At 37.9% G+C, this 19,518-nt stretch overlaps 1 protein-coding gene across 3 annotated transcripts in view; it reads right to left on the reverse strand.

The window, feature by feature from the left end:
* DGKI (diacylglycerol kinase iota) overlaps window positions 1-19,518 on the reverse strand; it is a 450,344-nt gene that overhangs the window by 162,105 nt on the left and 268,721 nt on the right. For all 3 annotated transcript variants that reach the window (XR_010945642.1, XM_067747120.1, XM_067747121.1), the window contains 4 exons: window positions 18,456-18,511; window positions 17,241-17,303; window positions 13,320-13,393; window positions 11,765-11,876 (listed from right to left, as the gene is read on the reverse strand). Coding sequence is in view for 2 of the 3 variants with exons in the window: in XM_067747120.1 (XP_067603221.1) it covers window positions 11,765-11,876; window positions 13,320-13,393; window positions 17,241-17,303; window positions 18,456-18,511 (305 nt within the window). In the remaining variant the exon portion in view is untranslated. The remainder of the gene's footprint in view (window positions 1-11,764; window positions 11,877-13,319; window positions 13,394-17,240; window positions 17,304-18,455; window positions 18,512-19,518) is intronic.

Below are 19,518 nucleotides of genomic sequence, written 5' to 3' on the forward strand. Positions count from 1 at the left end.
ACATTGCTGTTGGGCAAGTAAACAGTACAAAATTTCTAGAAAGCAGTTTTATAATTTTTATTAAGAGGCTTTAAAATGTTTATGCCATTGAATCAGTCATTTCTCTCCTGGGGATTTGACATAAGAAAATAATTTGAAATGTTAACTGTGGTTTATAAACATTATGTTAATTACAGGAGTGTTTTATACCACCAAACATCGAGAAACCTAAAAGTTCCGTAAAGGAAGCTTTTCATAAAGGAATAATTATTATATAAATTGAGACATAGTTACACAATGAAAGAGTAGGATTTACTTATAATATGATTCCCTATATATTTAAAAACATGGAAATAAAGCAATTGAAAGGGAACACATCAAAATATAAATATAGTTAGTCATGGATCATGTGATTCTGAGTGATAGTTTTAGTTCTTATAGTTACATATGTTATCAAAATAAACATTTAATATTACTTTTTTCTAAAAAAAAAAAAAAAGATTATCTGGTATGTGTACAACTTCAACCCTGGGAGTTTCTCTATGTAACTTTTCTCACTGAATAACCTTTTGCTTTTCTAATTCATAAATATCAAACAGCCTACATATTTTAATTTCAATTAACAAAAAGAAAGCGGGCTATGCTTTCCTTAAAGTTCAGGAGACTGAAATCTTTGGATTACATACCACATAGCAAATTAGGCTCCCAATTCCTCCATCTGAATAATGCTTTCAACTGTCTTGAAAAGTTTTAGATTACTTAGAAACAGACTCAACATGAAAGGCCCTTTACAACTGTAATGGCAGAAAATTGTGGCAGAAGTAAATACAGCTTATAGGGTCTGATTATGGTCTGTGTAGAATCCAAAAAGCTAATCAGGTTACCAAGCACCCAATGAAGAATCATCTTAATTAATAGGAATGCATTTCAACCAGTAAAATGAATTGAATACTTCTGCTTTGAAATGTGCAATTACAAGATAAAGTCTAAAAGAAACAATATTTTCTCCCATTCTAGTAATTCTATTTCAACTCTCTCTTAAAGCACCACTCTGAATATTTTAAATACACAAAAATACATACACTTTTACCCAAATAACTACACTCTTCTGTTTATATAATCATCTTACACAGATGTGTGAGTTTTCAAATAATTTACCTTCTTAGAAACATAATAGTTTCAAGGACTGAAAATAAAGTGCTTTCATTATTGAGTAAAAAAAAAATACAATAGTGTCTGCTATATGGATAGGAAGGTAAGATGTGTATGAATATGAAGCAATATTATTTAAAGAACATGGATGTTCAAAATTGTGCAGTATTATCTACATTTAATAATTTTACTATTCCATTTTCTCTACACCAACTCCCATCTATTATTTTCCTCCTTTTCCTACTAATGATGGGATGGGAGAGAAAAGGATTTGATAGACCCCCCTAAATATTCTCTCCTGACCTAGAGGGATCTCCTGAGCTCTAAACATATATTTCAAACTGCACATTTCTATATCTTCTTAGATGTCTCACAGGGGTTTCAATTTTAACTTATATAAAACAGAGTTCATTTTTTGACACTATTACCTTTCTTTTATATTTTCTATCACATATAATATATTCACCCTTTGCCTATGCTGGCCACCCAGCATTCACTGATACTCCTTTCTCACCCTTCACAATAAGTCCCTATTAATAACTCTTGAATTCACCAACCCCTTCTATCTTCATCACCACTGTCTTTCTTCAGGCTTTCGGATCTCCTCATCTCTTCACCTGGACTTTGGTACAAATGTCCTGATTTGTCCGTCTGTCTCCAGAAGTTAAGATTCTGGTCACCTTTCACACTGACATCCAGATAACTTTTCTGAGCAACAAATCTGATCCTGTCTCATGCCATCTGCTGCAACCTCCCCATAACAGTTAAAACAACAAATTATAAAAACCCAACCCTTTCTGCCCTTTATTCACCATTTGTATCATCACTCTGAGCCACCACTAGTAGTTCTCCTGGTTTCCAGGCCCTCTTAGGCTGATCCCTCTAGGGGAGCAGCCACTTGGTCATCTCACCCATAGAGACTCCTGCCTCCTCTGTGAAATTTTTGCTGATCTCCCCAGTTTGTAAATACGGTTCTCCTTTCCATCGTCACACATGCCTTTCTCCTAGAATTTGTGTCAGACTGTTATTGCTCATTTCCTTCTTCATCTCTCCCCACAACATGAACTGTGGGCATCCTGAGGACACAGCTTTTCTACTGGTTCATTTTGTAACCATTTTACCTAGCAGAGTGTCATTTATGGATTCAATAAGTATTTGTGGATTCAACAACTATTCAATAAATATTCATGACCGACATTGAATGAATGAGAGCAGTGAGACATTTTAAATAAGTATTACCTTGAATTTACAAAACTCCTGTTAATTAGAGACCATCAATATTGCCCATATTTTCCATATGCTGCTTGGCATTTAATGATCCAGTCTCAAAAGTTACACAGCATCAATTCCACTGTACTCTATTTGCCAAGTATTTGTAAGCCCACCTAGATTCAAGGGGAGGGTATACAGACGCAAACTCTTCATGGGAGTAGTTCCCAAAATTGGATGCCACTTCCAAACCACAGTCACCATCAAAAGATGCTAGTGAACTAACTTATTATTTTGAAAATGTATATATAAAAGAACCATTTATCCTGCTTCTCTGAAAAAAACTGTATAACTAAGTAACAAAATAGTAGGAATAGAAAAAAATTTCTCTTTAGAGACATATTCCAGTTAATAAATGAAGGATAGAAGTAGAATATCACAATTTTGCAACCACTGATGATTCCTGGATGCAGACATTGATCGTCAAAGACTGTTAACCAGAGAGAGAGAGAGAGAGAGAGAGAGAGAGAGAGAGAGAGAATGGGACATTACATATCCTCTCTTGGAAGAATAAAACACTACTTACAAAAGAGATCTGGGAAAAAATGTATCTGATGAATCTATATCCAAATATCAACTTAGTGGAAACAGGGAAGAGAGAAGAACATGTCATTGAGACTTTGGGGATGTTATCAGCACAGTACAGGACAAATAGCCTGGTTTCTTTAATAAATAAATGAAGGGAAAGAGAGAGAGAGAGAGAGAGAGAGAGAGAGAGAGAGAGAGAGAGAGAGGGAGAGAGAAAGAGAGAGAGAGAGATGGGTGGGAACCTACAGAGACTTAAGTGTCATACCAGCCAATCACAGTGAATGCATTTTATTTGAATCCTGATGAAAACAAACAGAGCATAAGAAAACAAATGACATCTGCAAGACAACTAAAAATTTGAATACTGAGTATTTAGTGATATTCAGAAGCTATTATTTTAATTTTTGAGATAACATTTTGTGATTGTATCCATAAAAGAAAATCTTACCTTTTAAAAAACACATCAGAAAATTTCATGGGTAAAATGATATAATATCTGGGATTTACTTCAAAATAATATGAGAGGAGATCATAGCTGGTGACAGAAATAAAATTGTCCATGAACTGATAATTACAGAGGCTAAGGGATGGTGCGTTAGGGTCCAATATACTGCCTGTTTTTACACTGAACTTTTCCCATAACAAGTATTTATTCTTAAAACACACTTTAGGTGGAAGCACGTGCTCGGCTTCCCGAGGCACCCCTTTCCCCTTTGCGAGTAGAGCCTGGGTACAGAATGCCACCAACCTTGCCTGATTTCATCAAACAAGCCTTCTGACAGGTCTCCCATCCTCTAGCTTTCTCCTGGCTTCAGTCCATCTTCTCCAGGATGACCCAGCCGTGTGGCTGACAGGGTCTTGGTGCTCCAGCCAGGTGTCAGGCCTGAGCCTCTGAGGTGGGAGAGCCGAGTTCAGGACACTGGTCCACCAGAGACCTCCCAGCCCCTTGTAATATCAGTTGGCAAGAGCACTCCCAGAGATCTCGGTCTCAACGCTAAGACCCAGCTCCACTCAATGACCAGCAAGCTCCAGTGCTAGACACCCCATGCCAAACAACTAGCAAGACAGGAACACAACCACACCCATTATCAGAGAGATTGCCTAAAATCACAATAAGTTCACAGACACTGAAAAACACACCACCGGACGCAGTCCTGCCCACCAGAAAGACACGATCCAGCCTCATCCATCAGAACACAGGCACCAGTCCCCTCCACCAGGAAGCCTACACAACCCATTGAACCAACCTTACCCACTGGGAGCAGACACCAGAAACAACAGCAACTACAAACCTGCAGTCTGCGAAAAGGAGACCCCAAACACAGTAAGTTAAGCAAAATGAGAAGACACAGAAATACACAGCAGATGAAGGAGCAAGGTAAAAACCCACCAGACCAAAAAAATGAAGAGAAAATAGTCAGTCTACCTGAAAAAGAATTCCGAGTAATGACAGTAAAGATGATCCAAAATCTTGGAAATACAATGGAGAAAATACAAGAAACATTTAACAAGGACCTAGAAGAACTATGGAGCAAACAAACAATGATGATAATCAACACAATAAATGAAATTAAAAATTCTCTAGAAGGAATCAATAGCAGAATAACTGAGACAGAAGAAAGCATAAGTGACGTGGAAGATAAAATAGTGGAAATAACTAACACAGAGCAGAATAAAGAAAAAAGAATGCAAAGAATTGAGGACAGTCTCAGAGACCTGTGGGACAACATTACATGCACAAACATTCAAATTATAGGGGTCCCAGAAGAAGAAAAAAATAAAGGGACTGCGAAAATATTTTAAGAGATTATAGTTGAAAACTTCCCTAATATGGGAAAGGAAATAGTCAATCAAGTCCAGGAAGCACAGAGAGTCCCATACAGGATAATTCAAAGGAGAAACACACCAAGACATATATTAATCAAACTATCAAAAATTAAATACAAAGAAAAAATATTAAAAGCAGCAAGGGAAAACCAACAAATAACATACAAGGGAATCCCCATAAGGTTAACAGCTGCTCTTCCAGGAGAAATTCTGCAAGCCAGAAGGGTGTGGCAGGACATATTGAAAGTGATGAAAGGGTAAAACCTACAATCAAGATTACTGTACCCAGCAAGGATCTCATTCGGATTTGATGGAGAAATGAAAATCTTTACAGACAAGCAAAAGCTAAGAGAATTCATCACCACCAAACCAGCTTTTCAACAAATGCTAAAGGAACTTCTCTAGGCAGGAAACACAAGAGAAGGAAAAGAACTAAAAAAAAAACAAACCCAAAACAATTAAGAAAATGGTAATAGGAACATATGTATTGATAATGACCTTAAATGTAAATGGATTAAATGCTCCAACCAAAAGACACAGACTGGCTGAATGGATACAAAAACAAGACTTGTATATATGCTGCCTACAAGAGACCCACTTCAGACCTAGGAATATGTACAGACTGAAAGTGAGGGGATGGAAAAAGATATTCCATGCAAATTGAAATCAAATAAAGCTGGAGTAGCCAATATCATATCAGACAGAATAGACTTTAAAATAAAGACTATTACAAGAGACAAAGAAGGACACTACATAATGATCAAGGGATCAATCCAAGAAGAAGATATAGCAATTGTAAATATTTATGCACCCAACACAGGAGCACCTTAATACATAAGGTAAATGCTAACAGCCATAAAGGGGGAAATGGACAGTAGTACAATAATAGCAGGGGACTTTAACACCCCACTTTCACCAATGGACAAATCATCCAAAAAGAAAATAAATAAGGAAACACAAGCTATAAATTACACATTAAACAAGATGGACGTAATTGATATTTAGAGGACATTCCATCCAAAATCAACAGAATACACTTTCTTCTCAAGTGCTCATGGAACATTCTCCAGGATAGTTCATATTTTGGGTCACAAATCAAGCCTTGGTAAATTTAAGAAAATTGAAATCATATCAAGTATCTTTTCTGGCCACAACACTATAAGACTAGATATCAATTACAGGAAAAAATCTGTAAAAAATACAAACACATGGAGGCTAAACAATACACTACTAAACAACCAAGAGATAACTGAAGAAATCAAAGGGGAAATCAAAAAATACCTAGAAACAAATGGCAGTGAAAACACGATGACCCAAAACCTACGGGATGCAGCAAAAGCAGTTTTAAGAGGGAAGTTTATAGCAATACAATCCTACCTCAAGAAAAAAGAAAAATCTCAAATAAACAACCCAACCTTAAACCTAAAGCAATTAGAGAAAGAACAAAAAAACCCAAAGTTAGCAGAAAGAAAGAAAACATAAAGATCAGATAAGAAATAAATGAAAAAGAAATGAAGGAAATGATAGCAAAGATCAATAAAACTAAAAGCTGGTTCTTTGAGAAGATAAACAAAAGTGATAAACCATTAGCCAGACTCATCAAGAAAAAAAGGGAAAAGACTCAATAGCATTAGAAATGAAAAAGGAGAAGTAACAACTGACTGCTGAAATACAAAGAATCATGAGAGATTACTACACACAACTCTATGCCAATAAAATGGACAACCTAGAAGAAATGGACAAATTCTAAGAAAAGCACAACCTTCCGAGACTGAACCAGGAAGAAACAGAAAATATAAACAGACCAATCACAAGCACTGAAATTGAAACTGTGATTAAAATTCTTCCAACAAATAAAAGCCCAGGACCAGATGGCTTCACAGGCGAATTCTATCAAACATTTAGAGAAGAGCTAACACCTATCTTTCTCAAACTCTTCCAAAATACAGCAGAGGGAGGAACACTCCCAAACTCTTTCTACGAGGCCACCATCACCCTGATACCAAAACCAGACAAAGATGTCACAAAAAAAGAAAACTACAGGCCAATATCACGGATGAACATAGATGCAAAAATCCTCAACAAAATACTAGCAAACAGAATCCAACAGCACATTAAAAGGATCATACACCATGATCAAGTGGGGTTTATTCCAGGAATGCAAGGATTCTTCAAGGTACACAAATCAATCAACGTGATACACCATATTAACAAATTGAAGAATAAAAACCATATGATAATCTCAACAGATGCAGAAAAGGCTTTTGACAAAATTCAACACCCATTTATGATAAAAATCCTCCAGAAAGCAGGCATAGAGGGAACTTACCTCAACATTAAAAATGCCATATATGACAAACCCACAGCTAACATCACTCTCAATGGTGAAAAACTGAAACCATTTCCACTAAGATCAGGAACAAGACAAGGTTGCCCACTCTCACCACTACTATTCAATACAGTTCTGGAAGTTTTAGCCACAGCAATAAGAGAAGAAATAAAAGGAATCCAATTCGGAAAAGAAGTAAAGCTGTCACTGTTTGCAGATGACATGATACTATACATAGAGAATCCTAAAGATGCTACCAGAAAACGACTAGAGCTAATCAATGAATCTGGTAAAGTAGCAGGATACAAGCGTAATGCATAGAAATCTCTTGCAATTCTATACACTAATGATGAAAAATCGGAAAGAGAAATTAAGGAAACACTCCCATTTACAACTGCAACAAAAAGAATAAAATATGTAGGAATAAACCTACCTAAGGAGACGAAAGACCTGTATACAGAAAACTGTAAGACAGTGATGAAAGAAATTAAAGATGATACAAATAGATGGAGAGATATACCATGTTCTTGGATTGGAAGAATAAACATGGTGAAAATGACTATACTACCCAAAGCAATTTACAGATTCAGTGCAATCTCTATCAAACTACCAATGGCATTTTTCACAGAACTACAACAAAAAATTTCACAATTTGTATGGAAACAAAAAAGACCCCAAATAGCCAAAGCAATCTTGAGAAAGAAAAATGAGCTGGAGGAATCAGGCTCCTTGACTTCAGACTATACTACAAAGCTACAGTAATCAAGACAGTATGGTACTGGCACAAAAACAGAAATACAGATCAATGGAACAGGATAGAAAGCCCAGAGATAAACCCACGCACATATGGTCACCTTAACTTTGATAAAGGAGGCAATAATATAGAATGGTGAAAGGACAGCCTCTTCAATAACTGGTGCTGGGAAAACTGGACAGCTACATGTAAAAGAATGAAATTAGAACACTCCCTAACACCATACACAAAAATAAACTCAAAATGGATTAAAGGCCTAAATGTAAGGCCAGACACTATCAAACTCTTAGAGAAAAACATAGGCAGAACACTCTAAGACATAAATCACAGCAAGATCCTTTTTGACCCACCTGCTAGAGAAAGGTAAATAAAAACAAAAATAAATAAATGGGACCTAATGAAACTTCAAAGCTTTTGCACCGCAAAGGAAACCATAAACAAGATGAAAAGACAACCCTCAGAATGGGAGAAAATATTTGCAAACGGAGCAACTGACAAAGGATTAACCTCCAAAATATACAAGCAGTTTATGCAGCTCAATATCAAAAAAACAAATAATCCAATCCAAAAATAGGCAGATGATCTAAACAGACATTTCTGCAAAGAAGATATACAGATTGCCAACAGACACATGAAAAGATGCTCAGCATCACTAATCATTAGAGAAATGCAAATCAAAACTACAGTGAGGTATCACCTCACACCAGTCCGAATGGCCATCATCAAAAAATCTACAAACAATAAATGATGGAGAGGGTGTGGAGAAAAGGTAACCCTCTTGCACTGTTGTTAGGAAAGTAAATTGATACAGCCACTATGGAGAACAGTATGGAGGTTCCTTAAAAAACTAAAAGTCGAACTACTATATGATCCAGCAATCCCACTACTGGGCATATACCCTGAGAAAACCATAATTCAAAAAGGGTCATGTACCACAATGTTCATTGCAGCACTATTTACAATAGCCAGGACATGGAATCAACCTAAGTGTCCATTGACAGATGAATAGATAAAGAAGATGTGGCACATATATACAATGAAATATTAGTCATTAAAAATGAAATTGAGTTATTTGTAGTGAGACGGATGGACCTAGAGTCAGTCATATGAGTGAAGTCAGTCAGAAAGAGAAAAACAAATATCATATGCTAACACATATATATGGACTGTAAAAAAATATATGGTTCTGATGAACCCAGGGGCAGGACAGTAATAAAAACGCAGATGTAGAGAATGGACTTGAGGACACGGGGAGGGGGACGGGTAAGCTGGTACAAAGTGAGAGAGTGGCATGGACATATATACACTACCAAATGTAAAACAGATAGTTAGTGGGAAGCAGCCGCATAGCACAGGGAGATCAGCTCGGTGCTTTGTGACCACCTAGAGGGGTGAGATAGGAAGATGCAAGAGGGAAGGGATATGGGGATATATGTATACGTATAGCTGATTCACTTTTTGATCCAGCAGAAACTAACACACCATTGTAAAGCAATTATACTCCAATAAAGACGTTATAAAATTTTTTTAAATAAAAAAAACCACACTTTACTAATTCCTCAAAGTCAAAACTCCTAGATAAATTCTATAATGCACTTTGTGATGTCACTCCTGTCTTCCTCTCCAGCATCACCTACATCACTCTCACTTCATCTACCTTTATGCTACATAAGACTAACTGTAGTCTCCACAGAGGACTATGGTCTCTAATACTACCAAGTGTACGTAAATTTCCCTTTTTCCAGAATGCCAAGTCCATTCTTCTTCTCCTGGCAAAATTCATTCATCCTGTCACATTTACTCGTTGACAATTACAGGTATCAGGCTCGCTGCTGTGTACCAGAGATACACTGGAGTGATGGATACCGACCATCTGCCACTCCCACCCAGCACTCCACCCCTTCCCTGCGCTCCTTTTTGTCTGTGAAACTGACCCATTTAGACTGTATTAATGGCCCCCTTGTCCTCCGGCTTCCATTAGACTTCTCCAGAGGGAGACAATGGCAGAAGATCTGGAGGGCAAGAATTGTATTGATGTCCCTGACCCTCTCCCTGCCAGGCTGGCACAGGATGGCTGCTTTCACTTAGCAAATACTACTCCTAACAGGTGGTCTTTCCCAAATAGTTCTCTTTCTGGTACAACTGACTGCTTCCCTGCCTTTGCACCTTTAGCTCAGGAATACAACACCATCCATTGTTGCTACTCATAAACCTAGTGCACTATTTGTAAAGAGTCCCTCCATGAAATTCTCCTCTAATTACCCAGTTTCACTCTGCCATATCCTTCTTGTTCAGACTTTAATTATATAATTGTAAGCAGAAACAACTCAAACCAAAAAAAGACTGTAAAGAGAATCTGACACACATACAGACTGAGAAGTTATAGAAGATGAAGGGGTAAAGAACATTTGAGAGAGAGGCAGCATATGCAGTGTCCCTGTGGTACAAAAGGAGCAAGGGATGTCCAAAGCGATACTTGACTTGACAGGCAACGAGCTAGAAAACAAAGAGGGCAGTGGGAAAGGATGGAGAATCAGAGAGAAACTCAATTTTGTGATAAAGATTTAGATTTTGATCTTGAGAGCAATGGGAAAGTGTCTTAATATTCTCCCTGCCCTCCCAAGCCTAGGTAAGGGATCATCTTCTCTTAGACATTCCCTGACAGCCTTCTACCACATGGCCAGGACTAGGAAGCTCTCACACACGGTAAACATTCAATACACGGTCACTGGATTAGTGAATAAATGAATGAGTAAAACACATGTGGCCAGGTTTGTCTTGGGAACCTCCAAGAATTCTCCCTGGCACATACCCTACCTGGGCTTATTCCTATTTTCTCTTGGCCGGGTCTTTACCTATAGTTAGCATAAAGACCTTTGGAGAGAAAGAGCTATACATGAGCTACAACTCTGGAAATTAGATCAATCCTAGAGCAATCTTTTACACCTAATGGCCATTTCATTGTAGACATGGCACATGTAACAAGCAACATCACCATCTCAGGCAATGGACATTCTTGCCATAATCACAGTAGGGTATTCTGTTAAATCTCACTAATTCGAGGTGATGGAGGAAAAGTCGTTTGGAATCCACAAGGTGAGTGAAAAAGAGTTGTTTTGGGTTGTTCAGGACAAGAAATACAACCTTCTTGCCTTGAGGCATAAGGTATGGCCCAAACCAAGTGCTAGCCAAGTGCAAGTAGAAGCTTTATTTTAATTTGCTTTACAAACTGATAGTGTGGCCTGATTTACACCGGATACAATGATAAGCAAACTTTTTAATTGGTTTCCTCATCATTCAATAATAAGTTGAAACACATGGCTAAAACCTGCTTGAAACTGACCTTATACTATACGTTTACTTTTTCAATGCCAGCAAACAAAATTAAAATGCAAGGTGATCTCGATACTGTGCAACTGAATATTCACTAACGTCACAACAATGATGTTTTTCTATATTCGGGTATTTTGTGATAAGGGAGACGCCCATCTTATGCTTAAGCAGGCAAGATGGAGATGAATGCAAATGACCACTTTCCTTATTATCTAAGCACTCAAGTACTCAGCAAACCAAAAAAGTATCAAATGGCAAGGTTTCTGCATCAATGCTAGGATATGTCTGTGGCATAATGTTTTTTAATTAGCATGAAAACTTTCCACTTCATTCTGGTAGAAAATTCATCAGGATAATTAACACATAATATTCATTTATCTTTGAAGTTTAAACAAAAAATATGCATCAATTTTTTTTAGTGACGTGAAGAATTACTTTTTGTTTTTGTCTTCCCCTGGCAACTCTACATTGCATAAAGTTTGTGAGTTGACAAGCCAGGAAAGAACATTATACCAAGGTCCTATAAAATGAATAGTAAAGTCTAACTCTGACTAAAGCACATTACACTTCAATAACATAGATGCATTGCCCACCAGAGAGGCCATGGTGAATCCAATGACTTCAATATAACCATCGTCATGACGCTGAGGTTCAAAGTCATGGTGATCTCCTGGGTTCCCCCAAGGCATTGTGCCAGCACAATATCTGCAAGAGAAGAGTAAAAACAGAATGAAATTTGCTCCAGTCTTCCCATGATTATCATTGGGGATTAATTTATAGTTCGACCCGATGTTTATTTCACACATCTTTCTACTCTTGGTTCACACCTCCCAATAAAAAAGAAAATGAATTTATCACCTCCAAGTATCAATTTATGAAAATGGGGCAAAATTTTACGACAAAAGCATCCCGTGGAGCCCAACTTTCTCCTAATTATTTATCAACATGTCTCACTCTGTAATTCACAAATGCTTACTTTTTATCACATACCATGAGTTATCAATAGGTGGTTTCAGAACTTGGTCTTGGAGGGAGACATATACATGCCAATAGGAAAGGGAAATGGAACTGAGGTGGGTAAGCATCAATAATATACACAGAAAGAAGGCAATAAGTACCCCAGGACGAAGGAAAGGTAACTGAAGCGGACAGAAGGAGTGAAAAACGGATGAGACAAAGATGTGAGATTAGAAAGGGAAGGGGAAATCAAGGAAGTTAAAAAGTGGAGGAAGCAAAATCCAGAGGGGGGATGGGGGAGGAGCAAGAAGAAAAAGAGAAGAGCATTGTTATTGCTAATAAACAACGTTTCCTGAGAATCTACTAGGCCTTCTACTTCGACAACTAAAATGAAAATACTTCCGGAACAGGATGTAAGGGGCTACGTTGAGCACTGCCAAAAGTAATCAGGAGACATATTTTCCTAGCCATAGATTTACTCACAATCCTCATTTCAACTAAATTCAGTCTAAACAGAACTTGCTCATGGATTTTTGTGTCTGAGTTGTCTGGTTTGCAAATAACAAAGGGTCATAGATCCAACCCCTTTCAAAATCTTGGCTTCGGAGCCTAGAATCTAATTTGATGTCGCTGAGATACATGCTTATTTTGAGACTAGTTAATCTTAAATATCCCTTTCTCCTGAGGTATATAATAGCACCACAGAGAGCTGACATCCTGGCTAGAAAATGCTCCTCTAATTGATCCTATTTTTTCAAAGTAATCATCTGGCAATTATTCTGAATGAATTCCATGCTGAAATCAGGCTGGATGGTTGCCTAATAGCTTTTGGGAAACTGAGAACAGGGATTTGTTCAAGTCTATCATTCCTGGGTGAGGGGTGAGGGGATGGAAGGCGTCAGTAATTGAGAATTACATTAAAATGTTCCAGTCCAGAGGGCTGCCTGGGCTTCTTAAGGGTGGGTAAGTATACACCATGCATGCCGTATCACATAAACACAAAAGTACCACAGAGAACACTAAACAAACCAAGCAGGAGAACAAAATTATCAGACTCGAAAACCCTTAATAAGCCATTAAAATAACTGTTTTTCATTGTTTGTACCTGGAAATTCTCTATAATGAAAGCAGAAAACCTTAAGTCAAATGGAGTTCACATCAAACCAAGGAAACAATATGAACAGAGCTTACCTGGGTATATTTAAAAATACTATACACTGGAACTTCAGTTCCTGAATCTTTGGGGTGAGATCTGTTCCATCACACTGCAACAATCAAAGCAAAAAAGCAAGGATTCTGAAGTAGGCTCAAGTCTGAAAGACAACTAGGGTGTCAACAGCACGTACCATGGTCTTCCCCTTGTCCCTGTCTCTGCTGAAGTGGATGCCCATTACTATGATTGAAACTTTATTCTGATTATAACTTTCCCAGACCCAGGGTTCTGGGCTTGGATTTGTTTTGATTTAATGTAAAAACAAAGCTGCCATTTGACCAGAATGATTTTTCTCTGGTCTCACAATCAAAGGAACGATCATCACTCTTAACCTTGGATTATTATTGGATAGCATAAGTTGGCTTGTAGTATCAACATTAGAAAATTTATAAACGTTTAAAAGAATAAAAAGGATGAATCCTCAAGTTGAGGCAGTAGCAATCTCTACCAAAGTCATCTGATTCAAACAATAGTCGTGAATGTGACCATTTATTTTATTTGCTTTCTGAGATAATTTTTATTTTGAAAATATTCGACATAATATTTTGAACGCTGTTTAAAAGGAATATACCCTGCATGCTTTTAAAAGTATCTGTTATAAATTAGTATTAGCAATCGCTAATTAGTGATCTGCTCTTATCAATTTAATCTCTTACAGACTGTGACCGGTCTTCTGCGATAAACCGCTTTATTGAACCTGGCCGTGACCCTGGGTTTCAAGAGCCTCAGGGTGGCTTGGCCTCAATACCTGTGTGTGTGTGGCTTCCCTCACCAGTTAGTACTTTCCTCAAGAGCATCATCTGACTAATCAAAGAAAGGGGTTTCGTTTCCCTTTCTCATTTCCCACTGGTGACAAATGCCAAAAGAGGAACAGTCTAGTCATGACTGTAGGCCTCTCAATGTCAAAGGTATAAAGCCTGCTTTTATATTTGCTCTCCTCACACACTCATCACAGAATTTCCCCCGCTGTCTTCTCTGCTGAAGAGAGGGTAAAGCATTCCTAAGCTCCCTGCTAATTTCTAAGGATGGCTTCAGAGGGAGTTTCAATCCAGGTAAAATGACTCTGCTAGTGGTCAAGGTTGTCTCATTCTCCTCCCAGCTGATCTTAACACAGCCTAATTTTTTTTTCATGAGCATTCTCAAAAATTGTTCCTGGGAAATCTTACAATCCTAAATAAACAAAGTTATTTTCAAACGTTTTTTAGATAGGAATCAAATTCTGGACATTGACTGAAGGTGTTTTTACAACACTCTCAGATACTTAAATAAACATGAGGTCTCCCAATTTAAGGACTTGAAATGAGCTGATAGATGGCTCTACCAGTGAAGAAAAAATGTAGACATCTTAAATGATCAAAATTGAGTGTTGAAAGCAACTGAACTTTTTAAAAATAGCATGTGATACATCAAAAGCATGCAAAGCAGTATTGTTGCATTACAGAAAAAAATTATACTTAATATTATTGTACTTAGAATTCATTTTCTAAAAAAATTTTCTACTTTCTCCTCCTGAAAAACTCATCAGCGATTCTGGAAACTCATCGAATTCTGTGAGGATGGGCACCTTACAATGTATTGAGTTTTACAAAATTTTCTTATATATTATTGCATTTAAACTTTACAACTCTTTAGAGCGGCCGTTTTCAACTTTTTCCTTACTTCAAACACACAAAGGAAAATATGTACACACAAAATATCTTCCTGTGTACAAGCTCACACACTGATGAATCAAAACAAGAAGAAGAACACATGTGAAGCAGAACAAAATAATGCTGTATGTAGGTTTTCATTACTGTCCTCTGGGGGTGTGTGTGTGTGTGTGTGTGTGTGTGTGTGTGTGTGTGTGTGTGTGTGTGTGTGTGTGTGTGTGTGTGTGTGTGTGTGTGTGTGTGTGTAGCATTCATGTGAGAGATTATTAACTATTACCTTGGAAATACTGACTTCACCCTGTGGCAAAGATAAGATGGTCTGCTGTTATGTGTACATCTAATTGCTCTAACCCCCCATCCTTTTCATCTCACACTCAGGAAACATACAATGATGTCGTTGTAGAAATATCCTTGTGTCACAGCACAATGGTCAGTAACTGTTGCTTCAAATGCATATGTTGTTATGCCTGCTTTACAGATGAGGAGAGAGAACTCTTCTGAAAGGTTGAATGCTTCCCCCAAAGTCATATACCTCATAAAGATAGACCTAGGACTGAATCAGAATTGTTCAGACTTAGTTTCTATTGTTTTTTTTTCTCTTCATAAAAAAAAGAGATGATTACGTAGACCAATCCACCTGGAATGTTACATGTACAGGCTGATATCAAATCTTTTCTAGTTATTTGACTGCCACCTTGGCCTCTCTACAAGCTTCTTTTAATCCCTGATACACAGCCAACCATGCCTGAGATATTTCTCATCAGGAGGACTGCCAGATGTGGGAGAAAAGCTTTCTAGTGGTGAGGCGGCATAGAGCTTAATTTCCATCCAGCTGAGTTAAAAAGTGGACAGCATTACCATTCCATATGGCCACCGCCCTCCGCTCAGTGGCTCTCCCGGCAGGTGCTGCAATGTTCCTAATAATGTGAAAAATACTGCAAGAGGAGGGAAGGTTTATTTTTGGCTTGGTTGAAGGCAGCCAAAGAAGAAACAGGGGAAGTTTGAGGCAAGGTTGCTGCTACTTAACTAACCATCATTTTATCAAAATCAAGATCTTCGCAGTTCAATGGACCATGTGTCTTTCTTGTATCTAGCTTTAAAAAGGCAATATTTTAGTTTTCAAAAGTTGCTACTGCTATAGGATGCTTGCTTTTCGTTGGTATTTCATGAGAACTGAAACATCTGAAAGTGATGCCCAGGGTGATTAGTGGTAAACTCTGTTTCAACTGATTTAGGAGATTCATGTCTCCTACAGGCTTTATTGGTGACAACGAATTTGAATTTGTATCCTCTCAGCCTCCTCTATATTCCTCTATAAATCCATTAGTTTAAGGTCATATATTTGTCTCTACTTACATGTATACCTTTTGTCCTGTCCCCTCCTGTCACAAATGCTATTCTTTATCTATTCCACGATAAATTCAAGCATTGCTACATTCCCATTCCTTCTTTCCCATCTATATATTTTTCTCTATCTTCCATGTTTCTCTTTCCTTATACAGGTATGTGCAGCAAAGTCATGTTCATTCCCTCTTTTAACTTGTTTACTATAAGGAAACACTTTGTCTTTCTTAATAATCAATGATACGCTATTTTTAAATATATCTCTTAGAGAAAAAATGACTTCCCATCTCCCTTGCCTCCAAGATGAGTATCCCTAAAACCTGGGATACAGACCCAGAGGGAAATAGCACCAAAAAAAAAAAAAAAAAATCTCTTAAGTGGTGAAGGACCTTGAGCAGGCTGGAGAGCGAGTGACCACAAAATAATGAGATCAAAGTATTTTTCTAAGATGGAGACGCTTCAGATAGGCTGGGAATAAAGATACTTGTTTGGTGAGCATCTATTTCTACCTTAATAGCCAGCTCAACTTCATTCCTTTGATGACTCCCCCGACTGCACCATGGGCAGTTTTCATTTCTCCCTTTGTGCCACCAGTATATTATATAAGTAATCCAATAACAACATTGATTATATTGTTCTGCCCAGAGTTATGTGCCCTTCCCCATGACTCAACTGTGAGTTTCTTCAGTGGTGAAGCCAGTCATCTTATTTAACTTCATCCTCAGCAACTAAGACAGCGCCTGACACATAACTAAATGCTCATAAATGTTGAACAAACTACACTCAATTCAGTTAAAGTTCTATGCGCAGCCCACTGATTAAGTATATAAACTGGTATTTGGGGTTCATGTTAGGGGGCATGCTTTTTACATTTAAATGAAACGAGTCAACACATTCAATACTTACGACAACTTTAACATGCTTGGATAAATCTCTAGAGCTTCTCTGGAGGAAATCAGAAAAAGCTGCCTATACAAGGAAAGAAAGAAAGAAAAAAATCTTCATTGCATGGTTATGCCAAATCCTTACTTCTGTAAGATAGATAGGTCCTAGTGATTCTAAGTTATGCAAAAATATAAGACAAGTTCTCCTTTTGCTGAATCTACAGTAAACTAGTGCAGAGGCTAAGTTGAATTCTTTCTCTGTTTTCAAAATGTAACCTATAGGGGCTTCCCTGGTGGCGCAGTGGTTGAGAGTCCGCCTGCCGATGCAGGGGACATGGGTTCGTGCCCCGGTCCGGGAAGATCCCACATGCCGCGGAGCGGCTGGGCCCGTGAGCTATGGCCGCTGAGCCTGCGCGTCCAGAGCCTGTGCTCCGCAGCGGGAGAAGCCACAGCAGTGAGAGGCCCGCATACCGCAAAAAAAAAAAAAAAAAGTAACCTATAATAAAATTTAAGATCACAGTAGGAGAGTGAAAATGTAGGTAATTTCAAGGGTCAGTTTGGAGATCTGACTACCTTTCCTGATCTTCCTATTTGTCCATTAGATGTTGATATAATCTTTAACTTGCCACTGAGAATGTCTTATTTCACCCCGTTTTACTTCAATTCCCTCTATCCAGTGGTAAAATTTAAGCCACACTTTTTAAAATCAATATTTTAGAGGCCCCTTTTTCTTCTTTCCAGCCATTCACACCCAAGGATGTCCCTGAGTAGGAGGAGAAGGAAAAAGAAGGGGGCCCCTTTAATCTCATCTATGCTTCCATGAAAAACTTCCCATATTCTGTCAATTTCTCATCCAAATGTCAGTTCATACGTGCCCCTATGAAAACTACATTCTAACCCAAGACATGCCATACATCCTTCAGTCTACCTAATTTCCTCATTCTCTACATTGGCTTTGATGTTTGCTTTTCACACCACTCCTTGAATACCATCCCCTCAGTACAACTTTCAGGGCTTTTAAGTTCAAAGATGATGAACTCTCTGACAACTAACTTAAGAAATACATACTTACTTTCATTCTTAAACCAAGACATTAAACATTAACCATATATAGACACACATGTAAACATCTGAGATGTGTGTGTAATTATTAGCAGAGTATAGTTAGCATCTTTATTACCATGAGTGAATTAGTATAAATAATGTGTAATCATCAAAAAATGAAATATATACTTACCCCTGCATAGAACATTTTATTTCGAAAACGACTGTTGAATTTCTCTGGATTTGCTTCTGTAAAAGGGAAAAGGTAGTTTTGTTATAGAGACCTGATTAAAGGTAGTGAGTTAGATTAGCACCCCCACTTCTTCCCTCTCCCTCCCCATCCCAAGGACCCAACAGCTTCATCATCATCTTTCCCTTAGTTACAGGCAGTTGGCACAGTTGTCCAGTGCTGCAAAGTGTAGCCCCAAACTGGCATCAGTGGCAGCGTCAACTGGGAGCCTGCTAGATATGCAAATTCTTAGGCTCTACCCTGAACCTGCTGAATTAGAACGTCTGGGGGCTGGGGTCTAGGAATCTGCTTTAACAAGTTCTCCAGGTGATTCACACGCACACTGAGGGCTGAAACACTCTAGACTCTATTCAAAATAGAGGGCTGGCAGGGATACAGTGCAGGGGTGATAGAAGCAAGAGGGAGGGGGAGGAGGGGGAGGGTCAATTATTTGCTTTGACCTCCATAGGACACGGCTTCCATAAACTATCTATGCAGTTTCAAATTTAATTAAATATGGGGAATTTGGATAATAATTAATAGAGAATTTGCTTTCATATTTTGCAAAAACTCCTAACTACCATCTGTACTGTTGTCTGTGACAGGCCTTGAAACATCATTTGATTTAGTGAAGTTATATAAATATATATATATAGATAGATAGATAGATAGATAGATAGATAGATACAGATGACCTGCAGAATGGACCCAGGGCATAGGACAACAAAAGCTCTGACTGAAATGGTTTAATTTTGAGTTTGTTCCTGAATGTTATATAGGTTGAGGACCATAAAATGATTAGACGATAATTTGCATTGGAAAATGTTCACATGAATTCAATGGATTAAAAAATCCCCAAATGAAATGCTATTTCCTTACATTCTTTCTAATAAAAGATTCCAAAGAAACCCACTGTAAATATTTGCTTTCTGCTCTTTTGTCCCATATGATCATTAATCCCTTCTTAGGGGTAGGTCTTTCTCCAAGTCATTTCTCATCAGACAGCTGGCTGACTAGCTGGAAGTCT

This window comes from Pseudorca crassidens, chromosome 8 (assembly GCF_039906515.1).
Source record: "Pseudorca crassidens isolate mPseCra1 chromosome 8, mPseCra1.hap1, whole genome shotgun sequence".
In the NCBI taxonomy this organism is placed as follows: Eukaryota; Metazoa; Chordata; class Mammalia; order Artiodactyla; family Delphinidae; genus Pseudorca; species Pseudorca crassidens.